Raw genomic sequence first — 22,250 nt, forward strand, 5'->3', positions numbered from 1 at the left:
CACGCACATTTGGGCAAGTAACGGGAAACAAATTAGGAGAGATTTAGAAACCAAGCACAGGAGTTTATACCTGACACATGAAGAAAAAAAATTAGATTATTGAGCAAGGGAGTGACATAAAATTAATATTAATAATAATTTTAGGAAGATAAGTTTGGCATTATTTTTTAAGAATAAGAGCCATTTTTCAATTGAAAAATGATCAAAGGATATAAACAGACAGCTTTCAAGAAAAATCCAAATTATAAATAGATATCTGAAAAAGTTCTAAATAATTAATAGTTAAGGAAATGCAAATTAAAACAACTCTTAAAGTACCACCTCATACTCATTAGACTGGCAAAGATGACAAAAAGGGAAAATCACAAATATGGGAGACGCTATAGGAAAACAAGTATATATAAGTACTTTTGGTAGAATTGTGAACTAATCTAGCTGTTCTGGAAAGAGATTTGGAACTATACCCAAAAGACTACTAAACTATGTGTAGCTTTTGGTCCAACTATATTCCTACTGATACCCAAAAGAAATTTTTTAAAAAGAGGAAATAGAACTATACATACCAAAAAAATTATAGTAGCTCTTTTTGTAGTAGCAAAGAATTGGAAATGAAGGGATATCTATTAATTAGGAAAAGACTGAACATATGAAATATGGATGGAATGCAACAGCATTATTCTTTTTTTTAAAAAGGGTGAAGGGCATGAAACCATCCCAGAGAAATCTGGGAAGACTTGTATGAACTGAAGCAAAGTAAAATAAGCAGAACTAGGGGGACAATATATGCAACAGTAATAATATTGTAACAAGATTTCAAAAGACTTAGGAACTCCAATCAACATAATGACCAAACATAATTCCAGAGGATTTACAATGTAATCTCCAAATGGAGAGATGATGAACTCAGAATACAAGATTAGGGCATATATGCATGTGGGTATATGTGCACACATATAAATACACATACACATACATGCATATATACACACATATATAAATATGTATAATTATTGTTGAAGCATTTATCTGAGAAAAGCATCTGAGAAAAAAGAGTCCTCCTGATTTCAGGCTCAGTACTCTATCCACTATGCTAGCTGTTCATATGTGTGTGTGTGTGTACACATATATGCATGTGTATATGTATATAGATATGCACATATATATTTATACACACATATAAAAGCTTCAACAATAATTATATATACATATATATATACTCAAGTTATATGCCCAGATATTTGTGTGTGTGTGTATGTATGTTTGTATGTGTATATATATAAAGCATATAATATCTAGTTGATGTGGCTGGTGAGTTAATTTGTTTGACTTAAATATACATAGTTCAAAAGTTTTTGTTATTTTTCCCCTTGCTTCCTCAATAGGGAGAGGGGAAGGTAGGATGAAAAAAAATAAGAATCTGCAAATAAATAAAATTCACTTTTAAAAGAAAATTAATAAAATTGAATTTTAAAATTTTATAAGAACCTTGTAAAAAAATGAGAATTTCTTGAAATGACTTACTTTTGAAAATTAAGGTTGCAAGGACAAGAGTTAAGACTAGTACCATAAAGATGCAAACCCCAAGGTATATTCCAATATGTATAGTGTCTTCAAACTTTTGTAACTCATTAGCTGGTGAAGTTATTTCCTATGAAAACAGAAACAGAAATTTTAAGTTAGGAGAAGCAATAATAATAATAATGAGGTATTTGTGTACTTATCTCAGATTATGACAATTCAATAACTCATAGCTTGTAGTAGAATCTGGGGGGAGACCCAAGAAGGTTATGACTCACTAATCTGGATTCTTGAGATTAGGGTCAGATGATAGTTGTAAGAAGTCAAGTAGGAATGAAACAAGTAACTGTTTATTCTGACTGGCTGGGATAGATACCATCTGACTCAAACCTGACATATTTCCTTATATACAAATTTTTAGAGCAGCATTCATAAGCTAAATATTATTCAAAGTAGCATTGTGTGACACAAATAAAAGATGGCTATTCATAAAATATTGGGAATTATATTTAAAAAATAGTATACTTGTGAAAAATATATTTCTTAGTTATAGGAGATAGATAAGGGATTTCAGTGAAGGGATATGGAGACCTTGTTATCCACAAGGATTTGATATTAGAAAAGACCTTTCCTTCCTTAAGAGAGGAAGAGTTAAAACTGGAAACAATTGGTGCCTGAAGGAATAGAAGGGCATAGATGCAAATATTTATATACATACATACATACACACATATATGTGTGTGTGTGTGTGTGTAAGTTTGTATATGTATATATACAGCATTAGAGACAAATGGAAAAAATATAACCCTAACTCATAACTTGGAATATGAATGAATTATTTTTTAAAGGCACATTTAAAAATCAAATATACTCAAAATAAACCTGTGTGGGGGCAAAAATTATTCATCTAAGTGAATAAAAAAAAGCAGGACATACAATCATTCTATCTGACAAAGCAAAAATAAACATTCAAAAAATACAAAAGCATTAAACTAAAAATTACATTATACTGAAAGGAACCATGAACAACAAATATCAGTAATAAATTTCTATGCTTCAAATTCCACAGGACCAAAATGCATAAAGGAAATACTAACTAAGCTACAAGAATACATAGTAACATGAGAGTGACATGAGACTTCAATATCATTCTTTCAGTTTTGAATAAATCTAATAGATAAACAAAAGAGAAAATATGAAACTGAACACATTGCTAATGAAACTAGAGCTAAAAGACTTAAGGTATCTTTGAAATATAATTATAAAAGAATAAATGTATTTCTTAGCACTTTATGGAACTTTTAAAAAATTGGTCATATGTTAGAACACAAAGATACTTCAAAAAAATGTAAAAAGACAGAAATAGAAAATACATCCTTTATTCACTGGTTCAGATATCACAAACTATGAAAATTTAAATAATGAATGGATCAAAGAACAAATCAAGTAATAATCGATAATTATGTGAAAGAAAATTATAATAATGAAACAACATACTGGAATTTCTGTGATGTAGGTAAAGCCATCCTCAAGGATACTATCACATCCCTAAAAATAAAACAGACAAAATAAAAGTAACAAAATAGTAAAAAAAAAAAAAAAAAAAAAAAAAAAAAAAAAAAGAGGGGGCAGATTAATTGGCTGAATATGCATTTTAAATGAGAAAATCAACAAATAAAACTAAAAATTAGAGGAAATAGATAAGTTGGAAAGAAAAGACACATAAAATGATAAATAAAACTAAAGGCTGGTTCTTTGGGGGAAAAAAACTAATAAAATTGATAAACCTTTGGTTAATCTGATAAAAAAGAAGTGGCCAGAAAAACAAATAAATAGTAAGTTAAGCAAAATCACAACAAAAACACAAGAAATAAAAATAATTAGAATATATTATGCTAACAAAACTGAAAACACAAAAGAAATATAGAAATATTTTTAAAACTATTAAAAAACCAAACCTATGGAAGATCAGATAAAAATTGTATAAAACAATCTCATTCACCAAAAAGGAAATTGAAATCACTATAAAGGAGCTATCAAAGAAAAAACTTCTTCTTCTGAGGGATTCACAGTAGAATTCTGTCAAACTTTTAAAGAACAATTAGTACTTGACAGTACTGCACAAATTATTTTCAAAAATACGAGAAGAACCCTTTTAAGAGACAAATATAATTAAAATCTAAAACAGAGAATGATAAAACACCAAAGGAAATCTATAAGCCAATATTATTAAGAATATTGACTCAAAAATTAAAAAAAAAATCATGTGAAACAAACTACTACAATTTATACAAAAAAGCATTCATTATGATCACATAATATTTATAAAAAGGAAGAATGTTTAGAAAAACAATCAACATAATTTATTATATTAAACACAAAAACATCCAAATCCATGTGATTATCTCAATAGGTACAAAGGGAAAAACGATGAACAACCTTTGACATAGTACAATGCTCATTTATTCTAAAAACAAAACTCTCCCCCCCCCCCCCCCAATTACAAATAGAGGGGCCTTTTTTTTTTAATTTAATAGCCTTTTATTTACAGGTTATATGCATGGGTAACTTTACAGCATTAACAATTGCCAAACCTCTTGTTCCAAGTTTTCATCTCTTGCTCCCCACCCCCTCCCCTAGATGGCAGGATGACCAGTAGATGTTAAATATATTAAAATATAAATTAGATACACAATAAGTATACATGACCAAAACGTTATTTTGCTGTATAAAAAGAATCAGACTCTGAAATATTGTACAATTAGCTTGTGAAGGAAATCAAAAATGCAGGTGGGCAAAAATATAGGGATTGGGAATTCAATGTAATGGTTTTTAGTCATCTCCCAGAGTTCTTTCTCTGGGCGTAGCTGGTTCAGTTCATTACTGCTCCATTGGAAATGATTTGGTTGATCTCGTTGCTGAGGATGGCAGGTACATCAGAACTGGTCATCATATAGTATTGTTGTTGAAGTATATAATGATCTCCTGGTCCTACTCATTTCACTCAGCATCAGTTCGTGCAAGTCTCTCCAGGCCTTTCTGAAATCATCCTGTTGGTCATTTCTTGAGGGGCCTTTTTAATATCATAAAATACATCTAATCTAAAACTTACTGTGTGATGTTGAGCAAGTCACATAATCTTTGTCTCCATTTCTTCGATTATAAAAGGAAAATAATTTTTAAAATGTTAGTTTTATTTATAAGAACTAAAAAGAGCTGAAAACCTTTTTATAGATAAAAAAAAAATTAGTTCTCATACCTCCAAATCAAGTCTAGGGCATTAATCAAGTGATTATATATTAGGGTTCCTTTTTTTCTTTAATATTTTATCTAGCTCTCAAGATTATTGCAAGGATTAAATGAAATAATATATGTTAAAATATTATGTGTCAGTAACTGGAACATAGTGGGTACTATGCAAATGCCTATTCCCTCTCCTGTTCATCTTTTCTTATTCTCCATTTTTCTTAAAGGATGCCATGTCCTTCTTCTTTATTGGATTTAAATTATTTATCTATGCCTGTATCATAATTCCATTCCATCTCTTGGAGAATTTTACTCCAATCATCATCCCTCTCTTTTTTAAAAAAAAAAATTGTTTATTTTTAATATACATTGCTTTATGAATCATGTTGGAAAAGAAAAATCAGAACAAAAGAAAAAAATCATGGGAGAGGGAAAAAAAAACAGAAAAAAGAAGTGAACATAGCATATGTTGATTTCTTCATCTGAAAATCCATATCTTTTATTGATCTATAATTTTCTTTCTCCATTTTGACTCTTCCTGGGTTAGATATCAGTACCATATTTGTGTCATAGAAGGAATTTGACAGGATTCCTTCTTTACTTATTTTTCCAAATAGTTTACATAATATTGGAATTAATTGTTCTTTAAATGTTTGGTAGAATTCACTTGCAAATCTGTCTGTCCCTGGAGATTTTTTTCTTAGGGAATTCGTTAATGGCTTATTCAATTTCTCTTTCTTTTCTTTTTTTTTTTTTAAATTAAAGCTTTTTTTATTTCCAAAACATATGCATGGATAATTATTCTATATTGATCCTTGCAAAACTTTATGTTCCAAATTTCCCCCCCACCCCCATCCCCACACTCCTTCTCCTAGATAGCAAGTAATCTGTGTTAAACATGTTTAAAAAATATGTTAAATCCAATATATGTATAGATATTTATAAAATTATTGGGCTGAACAAGAAATTATGAAATTATGGATTGTTTCTGTGATTTGTTGTTTGACCCACTCATTCTTTAGAATTAGATTATTTAGTTTCCTATTGGTTTTTAGTCTGTTTTTCTCTGGCACTTTATTGAATATAATTTTTTTTATCATAGTTTGAAAAGGAAGCATTTACTATTTCTGCCTATTTTGTGAGATTTTCATGCCCTAATACATGGTCAATTTTTGTGAGGTGGCATGTACTACTGAGAAAAAGGTATATTCCTTTCTGTCTCTATTCAGTTTTCTCCAGAGGTCTATCTTATCTAAGTTTTCTAGGACCTATTAACTTCCATAGTTTCTTTTTTGGTTATTTTTTTGGTTAGATTTATCTGATTCTCATAGGAGAATGTTGAGGTCTCTCACTAATTGCTGTCTATTTTTTCTTTTAACTAGCTTAATATCTTCTCTAGGAATATGTATGCTCTACCACTTGGTGTATATACATTTAATATGTTTACTATATCCTTTATCAAGATGTACTTTCCTTCCTTATCTCTTTTAATTAGATATATTTTTACTTTTGTTTTATCTGAGATCAGGATTGCTACTCCTGCTTTTTTTGCTTCAAATAAAGCATAATAAATTTGACTCCAGCTTTCGTCTTTATTCTTTATGTATCTCACTGTGTCAAATGTGTTTCTTGTAAATAAAATGTTGTGGGATTGTGTTTTTTAATCCACTTTGCTATTTGCTTCCATTTTATAGAAAAGTTCATTTCATTCACATTTATAGTTATGATTACTAACTCTGTATTTCCCTCCATCCTATGATCTCCCCTGATTATACTTTTGTTCTCTTCTTCCATCCTGTCCTTAATAGTGTTTTGTGGCATTTTTTTGATCCACCCCACTCATTACCTTATCTTCTATCACCCCTCCTCCCTTCTCTTATCTTATTTTTTAGTGTTTCAGCCCTCCTTTCTATCCAGCCTCTCCCTTTTCCTTCCTCTTTCTTGTCCTACTTCTTTATAGAGTTCTATAAATTTCTGTATCTAACTGAATGATTAAATTATTCCCTCTTTGAGCCAAACTGATGAGATTAAGCTTCAGACAAAGCTCATCCTCTCTTCTTTCTCTCCATTGTAATAAGTCTTCTAGGCTTCTTCATGTGATCTAATTTGTCCCATTATACCTCTCCTTTCCTCTTCTCCTAATACAATCCTTTTTTTTAACTCTTAATGTCTTTTTCTTTGGTATCATCACATTAGAGTCCATTTACATGGACATATGATGTCCCCCTCTGTCTGCTTCAGTAATAGATCCAGTTCTCAAGAATTACAAATATACAGTTCCCATCTAGGGATGTAAACAATTTAAACTTTAATAAAAATTTATGTTTTTGCCCTATTTGTCTTTCTATATTGCTCTTGAGTTCTGTGTTTGAAGATTAAATTTTCTGTTTAGTTCTGGTTTTTTCAAGAGAAATAATTAAAAATCTCTTACTTCACTGAAGAGTCATAGTCTCCCCTGAAAGATGATGCTCAGTCTCACTGCTTAGTTAATTCTTGGTTGTAACCCCAAACCCTTTGTCTTCCAGAATATAGTATTTCAGGCCTTCCTATCCTTCATTGTAGAAGCTGCCAAATCCTGAGTAATCCTGACTATTGCTCTTTGATATTTAAATTGTTTGTGTCTAGCAGCTTGCGGTATTTTTTCTTTGAGATCGTAATTCTGGAGTTTTGCAACAATATTTCTTGAGGTTTTCCTTGTGGAATCTCTTTCCAAAGGTGATCAATGGATTCTTTTGATGACTATTTTCCCCTCTGTTCCATTTAATTCTACTTTTGAAGGTGTTGTTTTCTTCAATGATTTTTTTTTTTTTTTTTTTGCATTTGGCCAATTGTATTTTTTAAGGAATTGTCTTCCTTTTCCAAGCTGTTAACTCTTTCTTGCATACCTCTGATTTATTTTCTCATTTTTTGTTCTACTACTCTTATTTGCCTTTTAAAGTCTTTTATGAACACTTCCAAGAAGCCTCTTTGGATTGAGACCAATTCATAGCACACTTTGAGCTTTCCTCTGGAGATTTTGTCCTCCTCTGAGTTGGTGTTTTGGTATTCCCTGTTACCATAGTATCTTTCTATGGTCAAGATTTTTTTCTGTTTCTTCCTCATTTTCTTTCCTTTTCTTTTGGTATTTCCTCTTTTCCTTACTTTTATGGTTGAACTCTGCTCCTGGGGTAAAGGAGACACACTGTTCCAAGCTTCCTATGTAGCTCTGAGTCTTGCCTTTGAGCAGAAGCACCCCTTGTGTTTGCAAGGGATTGCTTTATCTGCTCTTTCCAGGAAACAACCTGGTTTTCCAGAATTTGCCTTGGGACTGAGACAGGTCTGAGGGTCTCAGTTGTTGATCTGCTGTGATTAAGACCTTCTCACTGCCTTTCATAGATTCTGTCAGAGATGGGCTGAACATCCTTTTCCAATGAGACTGACCTTTCTTGAAGTTTTTCCAATATATCTTGAGCTGGAGAGTGGTTTCATTCTGTCAGATTCTATTCAGAGGCTTAGTTTCATGTAGTTTTTAAGGGAAAGTGGAAGAGCTTGAGCAGCTTCCTGGTTTCACTCTGCCATCTTGGCTCCAACCCATGGAAGTCCATCCCTATCTTTCTAGCTTTATTTCTCTTTCCCCTCTACTTACAAATAAATTCATTTTTTCTATCTTTATATATATATGTATATGTAATTATTTCTTCTTTTTCTTCTTCCTACTAAGCTACACTGATTCTTAGCCCTTGACCTTTTTCCTTTGTGATTCTATACTATCTTACTTGGTATTTTTATCTGCTCCTGTGGCTTCCATGATCACCTCTATGCAACTGCATCTACAATCTGGATTGCTTCAACTTCTCCCATAAGCTCTAGTGTGTGTTTCAAATTGCCTGCAAAACAAGTCTACTTAATGTCTCATTTACATCAAGTTTTATGTTCATAGCTGAATTCATCATCTTTCCTCCAAAACTTGTCCTTCCCTCTAAAGAATATCGATGGAACCAACATTGCCCCAGTTACCTAGGAGTATACAAAGTCCTTTACAAATATTATCTCATTTGAGCCTCACAACAACCTTATAACCTAAGAGTCTTCTATCTTCTTTTTAAAGTCCCACTATGTATACCTCCAAAATCTCTTTCACATTGCTCCCTCCCTTCCATTACCATTACCCTAGTTTAAGTTCTCAATTTCTTCTCCTTGTATAATATGATAGCATCTTAAATCTAGTCTTTATTCTCTGCAATCTATCCTTTGCATTTCCTAATAACCAGGGTGACCTAATGACCATTTCCTAATGACTTACTCAAAAATATTCAATGGTTTCTCATTGCCTGGATAAAATACAAACTAATCAGCCTCGAAGCTACTTTTCCTGCTTCATTTTTGGTATTACTTGGGTATGGCTGTACTCCATTTAAAAATAACCATTTGCTGTTTCATGAGCTCTTCCTGAATTTTCTTGCCTCCAGGAATTTGTATAGACATCCCTTTATAATTATAATTATAATGACATTCTCATCCCTGTTGCCCCCTTTTTCTATCTATTTCTTCTTGAAGGCCTTGCTAAATAAAATACCCCCTTCTTCTATTATGAATCCCCCAATTACTAGTGCTAGAAGTTATTTTCTGCATACTTGCCCCTCACTTGTGCAAATCACTTCCCCTATCTAGTTTTCAACCTGTTTCCTCATCTGGAAAATAAAGAAGGAAAGAGGGGAAGAGAACCAGTATTTATTAAATGCTTACACCAGGGCAGACACTGTGTTACTCACTTTACAGATATTCCATTTGATCCCCACAACAATACAGTGAAGTGAGTGTAATTATTATCTCCTTTTTATAGTTGAGAAAATTAAGCAAGACAGAGGTTAAATGCCTTTTCTGGAGTCATGTAGTTAGTAGGAATGCAAGGCCCTATTTGTATTCAGCTCTTCCTGACTCCAGGCCTAATGTTCTATCCACTATATTATCTAGCTTCCCTCTCCCCTAAAAATGAAATACAATTGGGAAAAAATGGTTAACAGATTTTTCAAATATTAACATTTAGAGAATAGCAATATCACCTATTCCTTTGTTTCTTATTTGAATAAACAATTTATTTAAAATGCCTCTAATTGGTATGCTACCAAAATGCCATCTTACTCCATAATTATTCAGATGAGTTTTCAGAAGGGAAAGGTGAAGGAGCAAACCAGAGGCTATTACCAGTCCTTAGTCCTACCAAAGAAGACTGGGATTAGGAAATTCATGTACCACTTCACTCTGGAGTGGGAAAAGGTAGCCTGAGAGGGTTCACACTTCACTTCACTGAGTCACAGACACTCAGGGTTAGAAGGAACCTCAGAGGCCATCCTCCCAATCTGAACAGGAACCTCCTTAGACAACATACTCAATAAGGAGCCATTCAGCCTTTGCTTAAAGAGTTCTAGAAAAGGGGAACTCATTGCCACCCAAGGCCACTCATTTCACTTTTTTTTACTAGACTTTTCCTAGATTTAATAGATTTTATTAGATGAATTCACCCAGTCAATAAGTATTTATTAATCAATATTATCTCATAATAAGAGTAAGCTCTTACTGTTATGTTTGGCTGGGTATTTCTTGAAGTCTCATGTAATTGAGGTTTGTAGGTGGTTGTCTTAGCTGAAAAGAAAGAAGAGAAAAATAAGTTAAAATAGTTAAAAATAAAATAATCTGTGACCTTATCAAACAACATAGGTCTATCTATTTCTCTATGACTTAGGACACAAAAACCTAAAAATTAAAGTTTGCTTGAGCCAAGCCTTCTGACTTCTCTAACTACTGGGCCATGCTGGATCTTTCACCCATCCTATTCTCACTTTAGAAAAGAGACTGAGACCCAAACAGTAAAGGGTCTTGATCAAGGTCATCTTTAGTGACATTTGAACTCAGAACCTCTGGTCTCAAAACCAAAATTCTTTTGCCAAGCTTTTTCTATTGTTGTTCTATATCATGTTCAATGCATTGTGATCCTATTGTGGCAATAGCATGTCAATACAATCCATGGGGTTTTCTTGGCAAAGATACTGGAGTAATTTGCCATTTCCTTCTCCAGTGGATTAAGGCTCACCCACATTAAGTGACTTGCCCATGATCACATAGCTAGTAAGTGTCTGAAGACAGACTTGAACTCGGGGCACCCTGACTCCAGATTTAGCGCTCTATCCACTGAGTCACCTAGCTACACCATTCTTCTATTAGCTAAGAATCTTTGCTTTTATGCCATTATGCATTTAGTACATGCAAAAGAAGGATAGTGTCCAATGCTAATTACAATATGATATGCTGCGGTATCTTCCTTGACTTTTCACTTTCACCTCCAATATTCAATATGTTACCAAGGTCCATCAGTTTTATTTTTATATATCACTCAAATACCACCAACACCCCCACCTTGTCTGCTCTGATATTGCTACCTAGTGCAGGTTCTCATCTCATGCCTAGATTATTGCAGTAGCCAGCTGGTGGGTCTGCCTGATTCATTTTTCTGTAACTCCAATGCATTTTCCATTCAGTCCTAAAGAGATCTTCCTAAAGGTAAATCTGACCATGTCATTGCTCAACACCAATCAATCAATCCACATTTATTAAGTGTCTACTATGTGTTGGACACTGTGCTAAGCCCTGGGAATACTTTAAAAAAAAAAAAAAGCCAAAGGGCAGTTCTTACCGTCAAATAGCTTATGGTCAACTGGGGCAGAAAACATACAAAGAAGTCTGTATGAAACCATACACAGAATATAGCTATATACAGAATAAATAATTAACAAAGAAAGCACTAAAATTAAGAGGAATTGGGGAAGGCTTCTCAGAAGGTAGGATTTTAGTTGGACCTCCATAAACTCCAGTGGTTCTCTAACACCTCTAGGATCAAATATAAAATCCTCAGCCTGTTGTTCAAAGCCCTTCACATCCTGCCTCTCCCATCTCCACCTTTCTAATCTTACATCTTACAACCACAATGAATTCTTGCATCAAGGGACACTGGCCTCCTTGGTGCTCTTCAGACAAAACATTCCATTTTTCTTGACTCCAAGAATTTTCACTGACTGTTTGTTCCGCATAGAATGTTTTCCTCCCTATCTTCATCTCCTGGATTCCCTGGATTCCCTGGATTCCTTCAAGTCCCAGCTAAAAGTCTACATTCCATAGGAAGCCTATTTTCATTCTCCTTAATTCTAGTGCTTTACATCTGAAATTCTATGCAATTTATCCTGTATCTATTCTGTTGTTACATAATCTTCCCATTAGATTGTAAGCTTCTTGAGAATAGGGACTGTCTTTTGCCTTTCTTTGTATCCCAAGAACTTTGCTCACAATACCTGATATATAGTAGGTGCTTAATAAATGTTTATTGTCTAAACTGACATGAACTCAAAACAAATTAAACCAAAGCAGACAAAAATATTCTATTTGATCTTGTCTATTAAGTCTGACCTCCTGAAGACAAATGCAATTTGTTTCATTCTTTCAAATTTTACCTTTTATATAACTACTGCTTTTCACTTGAAAGAAATCTACCATGAAATATATAAGAAATGCATACATTTTCTCAAAAGATATTTCAAATATAAAGCAGCTAGGTAGCACAATGAATAGAGTGTCAGATTTGAAGTCAAGAAGACTCATCTTCCTGAGTTCAAATCTGGCCTCAGACACTTACTTAGTTGTGTGACCCTAAACAACTCACTTAACCCTATTTGCCTCAGTTTCCTCATCTGTAAAATGGGTTAGACAAGGAAATAACAAGTACTTTTGTTGGGATCACAAAGAGTCAGATATGAATGAAATGACTGAACATGTTGAATACAGAACTGCCTCAGAGTGAACTTTGGTCATTTTCTATCTAGAGGGAATTTGACCACATTGTACACCTGTGAAAAAAAGTACAAACATCCCAACTAAAATCCTACATTCATAGAATGTCAAAGCTAGGCGAGAACTTAGAGATAATTTAGAATTCACCTAGTTTCACATTGGAGGAAACTGAAGCCCAAGAAGGAAAAGTATAGTTCTAAGTTGTCCTTTCTCACACAGCCAGTAAACTTGGAAAATTAATTTCATTTGTTGTTATTGTTGTTGTTTGTCCTTAGTTCTTAAAGAGGACCAAGACACCAGGAAAGCAAATTGAATTTGAGTCGGGAAGGGCTGTGCAAAATCACCTGACTCGTTTTTCCCTCTAGAGCCATCTGGATTTAGTGGCAAAATACAGATCAGGAGGACTATAAATGGCCCTAGATGAAATAGGAGAAGACATTGGCTTTTTTAAACTAGTCTTCAACAGGTCTTCAGTTTGACTGCCCCCATTCAGTGATTAAGGCTAAATAGTAAATAAGACAAAGAATCTTCTCTTTAATCTAGTCTAAAATAAACAAATAAATGAAAAAATGAACAAATAAATAGGTAAAAAGACATAAATAAATAAATAGTTAAATAAATTTTAAAAATAGATGAATGGATAGAGGGATGGATGAATCTAGGTGGGGAAGACCCTCATGGATTCTGATTATAGCAGAAATGATTGCAATTTACATTCAGTCTGAGTCAATCTTGACTCAAACAATGACCTAATGGGGCTTGGCCTAGTACCTATTGGTAGTCAATGAGAATCATATTGATTTTTGTTTATGGAAATAAACAAAATTGTTAATAGAGAAATCTAGCCAGTAAACCCCAAGACATTTGCATTCAGAGATGCAAAAGAAGGGGAAAATACCTTTAGAGTATTTTTAGAGCATTTCACAGCAACCAATCCTGTAAAAAAAAAAAAAAAAAAAAAAAAAATTGGCCCATCCTGGAGCAGAGTTAACAGCTCAGAGAGAGAAATTTGAACAAGCCCACGATCCTCCTTACCCTCTGGAATTAGGATTACAGTGCACAGGATTGGAAAGAAAGCTAGTTATGGAGACAGAGAACCTGGATTTCAATGCTAACTTTGCCAGTTACTGTCTATGACGTTGGACAAAGTCACATAACCTTTCTGGATTTGTTTCCTCATCCATAAAAAGAGGTTGTTAGGAGTAGAATGATCTCAGAAATACCCTCTGTCTCTAAATTAAAAAAAAAAAAAATAAGACCAGAAAATGAATATCTGACCTAACTCCTTCCTTATACTTATCTGTCTGTACTTTTGCTATTGTGAAGGACACAACAATCTGTTGTCTTATTGCTCCATTCTAATTTATAGATTACCTAAAACAAAAATCACCCTGATCCAGGATCCATCTGCCACCTTGAGGTTTTCTTGAAGAGATACTACAGTGGATAGCCATTTACTCTAATTAGTAAACAACTAAGGCTGGATTTGAATTCAGGATTTGTCTTTGAATTCAGATGTGTCTTTCTGACTCCAGACCCAAGGTGCTATCTACTGCACCACCTAGCTGTCCCTGATCACAAGTCTCCCACTAACCATTCATATCAAACCTGTCCTTCCTATATCCCTGTCATTCTTTCTTACCTTTCCATTGTGTTCTCTGTAACCTCTGTTTTAATGGTAACCAATTGAATTTCACATTAGACTAGTGCCCTTTTTCAAAATCACCCTATATATCTAGTATTTACTTACAAACACATCCCCCTTCCCACCCACCCCCATTTCCCAATAAAATGTAGGCTCCTTGAGGGCTGATTAATTTCTTATTTGTTTTCCCAGCACCTGCCACAGTATCTGGCAAGTTAGCATTTGATAGATGCTTGAATTGAAGTGTTTTATCTGCCAATTAAATGTTATTTCATTTTAAAACTGAACTAAAACCCAGTTCTTTGGGAAATCTGTCTTGATGCATTAGAATATTTTTAAGAAAACAAGGAAAAATCATGTAGAAATTAAGAAATAGGCAATCAATAATAAGGAAATGAAGACTTGCTCATATTTTTCTGATCTAGAATTCCTCAGACACTTCTTTAGGCTCAGACACTTCTTAGGTCTCCTCCAGCAAGGCTCAAAGGTCTCTTAGGTGGTTTGAGTTTCTTTAAATGCAGATTTACCAAAGTATGTCTTTAATCTTGTGAGAGCCTAAACTTCTCAGAGAATGGGACAATATTTCCCCAACAGCCAAGAAAGGGTTATCTTAGGCTTATCTCAAACCTAAACAAACTTCAGTTATCTTGTTATTGTAAAGGGAATTTGAAGTAAGAAAAACACAAGATAGTATTGTTAAGTCAACAGGAATCTGGAACAGAAAATTTTTCACTCTGGAGGGAAGAAGCCAATACTAAAATTGACATCTCCTTTATAACCAATTTTTACTGCTGTAAAAATTCATTTTGTACCAAATCATTTTGTTATGAAAGGGAATAGTATATGTTATACTATTCTGTCAGAATTGCCTGATATTACATAGAATCACATGCTCTTGATCAAATCTTACCCTCTCTCCAAACAGGTTCATTAACTGAAAGGGACCTAAATCCTTTATTTTCTGGTTGAGGAAACTGAGACCTGAGTGATTATATGGCTTGTCTAAAACAGAAACCTTAAATGACATATGAGTGATTAATATTGTATCACAGAAAAAGGAAAATAGAATCCAGAGCTCAAAGAAATATTTTTTGTTGTTCAGTCTGCTCTGACTCTTCTTCATAAAGAGTTTATCTTGGCAAAAATACTTGAGTATTTGCTATTTCTTCTCCAGCTCATTTTGCAGATGAGGAAACTGAGGCAAACAGGGATAAGTGACTTGCTCAGGGACAAACATTTAGTGTTTGGGGCCAGATTTGAACTCAGGAAAATGGTCCCTACTGATTGCAAGACCAGTGTTTTATCTACTGCACCACCTAACTGCCTCAAGGAAGATTAGAGTTCATCTAATATCATGCATGATATATAATTAGTTATCCTTTCCACATCTCAACTATCCCCATTGTGGTCTTGATATATTGCAACTTGGTATAAAAAATTAAATGGGAATTTAGGGGAAGTTTTGCAAAAGCTGCAGACAACACATGAAAGTTAGCAAATGACACAGAAAAAGTTTAGAAATTCAGAAATGTATAAAATATATGTATAGTATTGTATAATTTGATAATTATTTGATAATAAAGTACTGTAAACATTCCATAAAAGAAAAAAAAAAAAAACTTCTCTGGTAAGAAGGGCCAAAAAAATTTATTCAGATTTTCCAGATCCCTATGGGTACTTTGCTCCTAATCCCACCACCCTACCCACCTTGCCTCTGCAGTGTGGAAAGGATAACTGTATATAATTCTCTTCCTATACATTTAAAGCAAAGCTTCTTAAACCGTTGGTTGCAACCCCATATGGAGTTCATGTGAAGGGTATGGGCAAAAATTTGGCAATAGTATAAGGTTTCTGATTGCTCTATCTCCTGCAATATCAAATATTCCTCTAAGATTTAATTCTTTATGTAAAAAGAAACATGTATATCCATTTCATCTATGTGCAACTTTGTTTTCATCTTTAATAAATAGCAAAATTATATGCATATCAAAGGATTGCTTTAAAATAAATTTCTTTATGATTTGCTTTCAGTAAATGGTTGACTTGTATGACTGTTTTACATTCCTATATATCCGAGGTCACATAAAAATTTCTCAGGCAAAAAAGGGTCATACATAGAAAAAGTTCAAAAAGTCCTGATTTAGAATATTTTGCAACTCAAGAGCTGCATGAAACCCAGTGTGACATAATAGAAAGAATACTGATATGTGTGACTTGAGACAAATAACTTAACTTCCTAGCTTTGAACTTATTTTCCCTAACTGTAATATTAGTGAGTTAGGTTATATTGCCTTTAAATGATTTAGGCTAAGTGGCCAAGTCTAAAATCCTGTGATCCTAAAATATTAATCCTAATTCAGCCATTATTTAGAACAAGTCACATAAACAGACCCTGGACTTAATTTCTTCATCTGTAAAAGGAAGTGAGCTGATTAGATCTCCTCCAGTTCTGACATTTTCTGAAGAGGAAGACCAGAGAAGAATGTGTATTAGATGTTCAATGTGACTGCATAAATGTCAAACATCCTGTACTCAGGATACTAGAACCCAGTAAGTGAGTTGGTTCTCCAAGTCTCAGTTTTCTCATTTATAGGATGAGGTTCTACTAGGTGATCTCTATGGGAGATAATAGGGTATAGTAGGATATAGTAATGCATAAGATCTGAAGTCATATGAATTCAACTCAATGTGTTCAAATATGGCTCTGTCACTTACTTTTATTGTTTAGTCATGTCAGACTTTTAGTGTCACCATGGGCCATAGTATACCAACACTGCCTTTAGTGTTTTCTTGGCAAAGATATTGGAATGCTTTGCCATTTCTTTCTCTGGTTCTTTTTATAGATAAGGAAGCTGAGGCAGAGTTAAATAACTTTTCCAGGGTAACACAGGTAAGTAGGTGTCTGAGACCAGATTAAAATTCAGTTTTTCCTCATTCCAATACTCTATCCACTATGCCTCCTAGCTGCCCCAGCCACTTACTGTCTGTGTTATATTAATTAGGTGTTTTACAAATGGCTTTCTGGTTTGTTTTTGTTTTTTTAATATGCGTGACATGCTTTAAAGTTTAATTTCCATTATCAACATTTTCTCCATCTCTTTTTTAAGTCTAGACAATCATTAAAGTGATAAATCATGCCTTGATTTGTAATCTTTGCCAATATCTGAGGTATAAATGTTCACACTTGAACATTTAACAATCAACTTTAGTTCAAGTTAGCTACAAAACACCTCTGATTGCAACCTATGTAACTATTAGCAAATCACTTAACCTCTCTTGACCTGATTTTCCTCAACAATGAAATGAGAGATTTGGACTAGTTGCTGCTAAAGATGTCCTATCTCTAAATCTATGATTCCCAGATCACTTCTAACACTCCATGATTCCAGGTGACTTTAAATAAGTTAGTTGTTTTCAGCTCCCATTCCTACTTATTCATACATTTGGAAAGGGAAAAAAAAGAATATTTTCCCTGTCTACTTCATAGGTTTGTAGAGAGAATCACATGATACAGTGGCTATGAAATTATTTCATAAGCTCTAAAAGGGAAAATATATGTGTAAACATATATATGCTTATATATGTACATATATGTATATGCATATATGTATACATATGTGTGTATAAAATTAAAGAAATAGTGGGAACCAACTAAAGCAATAAATAAATACAAAGCAAACCTCCTATTCCCAGAAAGCAAAAATTCATCTTGAAGGAGATGGCAAGCACGTCATTCTCTGCTACATCTTATTGTTAGATCATTTTAGTAGTGTTCATGTCTTCATGACCCTATTTGAACTTTTCTTGATAAAAATACTGTAATTTTTTGCCATTTTTTTTCTCCAGTTCATTTTACTTATGAGGAAAATGAGGGAAACAGTCATATTAGTTAAGTTGTCTGAGGTTAGATTTGAACTCGGGTCCTCCTAACTATAGGGCCAATGGTACTCTATCCAGTGGACTGTCTAGCTGCCTGCCCCCTCTGCTACTTAATGCCTATGTAAGAGACAGCTTAGTGTAATGGTAAGGGCACTGAACTTGGAATTAGGAAGACCTGAGTTAAAATTCTGTTTCAGACATTTACTAGGTATATGATCCTGGACAAGTAATTTAATATCTCTGCACCTCAATTTCCTCATATGGAAAATGAGAGTGCTCTAATGTCCTTTCCAATTCTAAATTTTTGATTCTGTGACTTTAGGCAAATAATTTAATTTTTCCAATCTTCAGTTTCTCCTATGTAAAAGGAAGGATTAGGTTGAACCCTAAGATTTTTTTTTTACTCTAAATCCCAAGATCCTATGGGATCTGATCTCTTTGAATCAGCTGAGTGCTCAGAATATAGCAGACCCTACTGAAAATTTCTTCCAGGACTTAAATATACCTTCATTCTTCCCCACTCTCCACCATCCCATTCTACTACTACTTCAAAACAGATTGGAAAACTTTTTGCTGTTTTCACCCTATATGTCCTCCTATAATTAGGAATGTGAAGAAACTAACAGATTCATTTCTTTTATTAGGTCAATCCCTTCTCACATCAAATACTTCCTTACTTTTCATCTCACATTCAACAGGAAGATATATTGCCTCTGCTTTCTCCATCATCCTCTCTCTTTCCCATCCTAAATACTCTGAGCTCAGATACCAACTAGAAATTTTGCTCCAAACCCTCTACTTTCCCTAAATTGTATGCCTCATTTCCAAGATACATAGGGAACTGATTCAAATTTTAAAAATAAGAATCATCCCCCAATTGATAAAAATCATCAAAGGATACAAACAGGAAGTTTTGTAAGGAGGAATTGGAGTTAGCAATAGTCATATGAAAAACTATTCCAAATCCTGAATAAGTAGAGAAATATAGGTTAAAGCAATCCCCAAGTTCAAACTCTCGTCTCTCAGATCGGCAATGATGACAAAAAAAGAGAAATGACAAAAATTGGAAGAGCTAAATGAATATAGGCATATTAATGCACTGTTGGTGAAGTTCTGAATTGATATAATCAGTTTGGAAAGCTCTTTAGAAACATAACCCTAAAGTTACTAGACTGTGATTATGTTAAACCTAGAAATACCAGTAACAGATCTATACCAAAAAACATCAAAGAACGAAGAGGATGATTCACATGTAAAAAATATTTATAGCAGCATTTTTGTTAAAGCAAATTAATTAGAAGCTAGATTTTAAGAATATTAGTAGAGAGATGATCATTGACTCCATGAAAACTGATGAAACCACCAAACAAAACAATATAAAAGGAGAAGTGTCCAAGGCAGAATTTAGGGGAATTCCTGTGATTCTCATGACTTGAATGCAAATAGAACAAAGGAGACAGAAAAAGAGCAGTCAGACAGATAGAGGCCAACTAAGACAGAGCAGTGTCAAGAAAACCTAGAGAAAAGAAAGTATTAAGAAGAAGATGACTGACAACTTCAAAGAATGAAGAGATTAGTCACAATAAATGGGTTATAAAATGGTTAGAAAAGATTAGGTAAAAAGAGTTGCCTCTAATTCTATAAAAATTTTCTGTAATCTCACATGTGGATTAAACTCCACTGTTTAGAATTTTCAGATAATAAAATGTAGATGTTAGACTTCATCATTGACTATTTACTGATTGGTTCCTTTATTTTCCTGCTTTTTTAATTTTTAATTTATGGACTGAAACAAGCATTTCCATAACATAGTACAATAAAAAATGATTGCACATGAAACTGTAAATCTATCACATACAACTTACTGTTCATTTTAAAATATATAATAAAGTTGTTAGGTAAGTTTCTTTCCCCTCCCCCTTTTTTCCCTCCCCCACACCTTAGCATTGGGCAATATTCTATACATGCTTCAAGTTATCAGTTCTTTTTCTGGATGCAAATAGTGTCTGTCTTCATATGATAGCTAATTTGGGTGTTTATAAATGTCAAAATGATGTATTTGCTCAAAGTCATTAAATATAAATTATGCTATAAATTATGCTGGAAAGTGCCTAACAATGACCTTAGTCTTATGTGATATGGAAAATGTTAATAATACAGATTAAATTTTAAAGTGTATTGGTTATTCATTTCCCCTCCACTCCCACCCTCCTTCCAGTACACATACACACCGCTGAGGTCATTGTTAGGCACTTTCCAGCATAATTTAAAGAAAGTCTTCTGACATGCAAAGGTGATAATTGTGCTGGGACACTAACCAAAAATTTCCCTCTAAATTTTTTTTCAAGGAATAACTATGTGACTACTTGTCAGATATGAGTTGCATGGACTCTTATATAAATTACTTGGTTAAGATGAGACTGTGAGTCTCTGAAAGTTTTCTCATATATTGTTGGATTTTCCTATATAAATATCAACAAAGAGAAAAAAATTACACTTACCTGGTTCGACCAATAACTCCAGAGATGTTTTTTGGTCATTAAATAGACCTGGGAATTGTATCCTACAGCAATAACTACCACTGTCTGCTTCTCTCACATTCTCAATTGTTAGGGATACGTTCCCTTGGGCAAGAACACCCTTTAACCTGTATCTCTTTTCCTTCTGATATATCACATTCTGTCCATCAGTTAGGAGAAGTTGTTCATTACACTGAGTCAAAGGGCAGATCCCTCTGCCCCAACAGATAGGCACAGGTTTGTGTATTGGCGTCACATAGGAACACGGTAAAAGTATGGTTTGACCCACCATTGCTGTGTAGGTATCTGCTGAAGACTCTGCAAGTAATTGAAAAAGAAAAAAAAATGTTTAAGACAAAGAAAGGAGCAGGGGTATTCAAGTTTGTTTTTTTTTTTTAAGCAAAGTATGTGACAGTAAAAAAAAATTCTTTAAGTGGTCCACTGAAGTGATTATATCATTCACCCTGTTTTGAGGTTGTCTATATGGCATGGTAGGAGCAGGTAAGTGGTGCAGTGGATAGAACATCAGGTCTAGAGTCTGGAAGAACTGAATTAAAATCCAGCTTCAGACTTTTACTAACTATTTGAACCTGGACAAGTCACTTAATCCCTATTTGCCTCCATTCCATATCTAAAAAAAGGGGATACCCTGGAGAATGAAATGGCAAATCACTACAGTATCTGTCAAAAAATACCCAAGACATAGTCTGATGAACATCACTGAACCACTGAACAACAACAAAAACCTGCCATGGTAAAACTTTGTAATATCTCTAAAGGAAAGGGGCTATGAAAATGAAAACTAGAAAATGGAATAATTAACACTTAGAAAAATGGTTGAGCTAGCTCTCTTAAGCCATTCCTAGGAAAATGGCTAAGATATCTCTATTAATATATCCCCTGTTTGTAACTAAAATTTTGAAGGACTACATACAGGATACAGAGTAGGTAGAATAAAGCTTCCCTCTGCAAGTTAATTTATAGTGCTTTTTAAAATGACACTCATACTTACTATACATCCCATCTGCCTCTGCCACATTCTTAGCTATAGAGCCCTCCTCATGGAGAACAATTTAAATCATCAACTCACCTATTGGCCACAGCAGAAGGACAAAAATGAAGAGACAGAACAACATGGCATCAGTTGAAATCACTAATGAGCAAGTAGGTTTAGTGTAGTCATTGTTTAAACTTCCTAATTTCACTTCCACTTTGTTGTTTGCTCTCAGAGAACAATATGAGACACTATAGTCCTCATGGGAGAATCTTAGCTTGACATACATAGCATTATCTCAGAGCCAGGAGCCTGAAATGAAAACCACTGACAAAAACGGAAACCTCAGAAATTGTTACTCATCTCTTCAGTGACATCTCATGTTACATACACCTATCAAGGCAACCATTTCATATAGAAACAGAAAAGAGAAAAAAAGAACTCTTTTGAAAACTTTGGTCCTTTTACTTGTTTCACTTCCTTTTTTTCCTCACCATTCCAATTCCTTGTCAATTCCTGTTTATTCTGCTTTTGCTCTCTCTTTTCCATCTCAACCAATTCAGGTCTTCATTATCATTCAATGACTACTCCAATAGCCAGTCTCATTGCCTCTATTTTCCTGTACTTTAGT

At 33.7% G+C, this 22,250-nt stretch overlaps 1 protein-coding gene across 3 annotated transcripts in view; it reads right to left on the reverse strand.

Annotated features, from left to right (window-relative positions):
- LOC105750875 (hepatitis A virus cellular receptor 2 homolog) overlaps positions 1 to 21,879 on the reverse strand; it is a 34,132-nt gene extending 12,253 nt beyond the window's left edge. The window contains exons 1-5 of one of the 3 annotated variants that reach the window (XM_031953594.1): positions 21,716 to 21,877; positions 20,608 to 20,943; positions 10,322 to 10,386; positions 3,016 to 3,066; positions 1,522 to 1,648 (exon numbers count right to left, since the gene is read on the reverse strand). In XM_031953594.1, coding sequence (XP_031809454.1) covers positions 1,522 to 1,648; positions 3,016 to 3,066; positions 10,322 to 10,386; positions 20,608 to 20,943; positions 21,716 to 21,761 — 625 coding nt within the window. In that variant the 5' untranslated portion in view covers positions 21,762 to 21,877. Of the gene's footprint in view, positions 1 to 1,521; positions 1,649 to 3,015; positions 3,067 to 10,321; positions 10,387 to 20,607; positions 20,944 to 21,715 lie in introns of all 3 variants that reach the window. The other 2 variants (XM_012552117.3, XM_031953595.1) reach the window with 2 other exon arrangements.
- Between the last annotated feature and the right edge of the window lie 371 nt (positions 21,880 to 22,250).

Source organism: Sarcophilus harrisii, chromosome 2, assembly GCF_902635505.1.
Source record: "Sarcophilus harrisii chromosome 2, mSarHar1.11, whole genome shotgun sequence".
Lineage (NCBI taxonomy): Eukaryota > Metazoa > Chordata > Mammalia > Dasyuromorphia > Dasyuridae > Sarcophilus > Sarcophilus harrisii.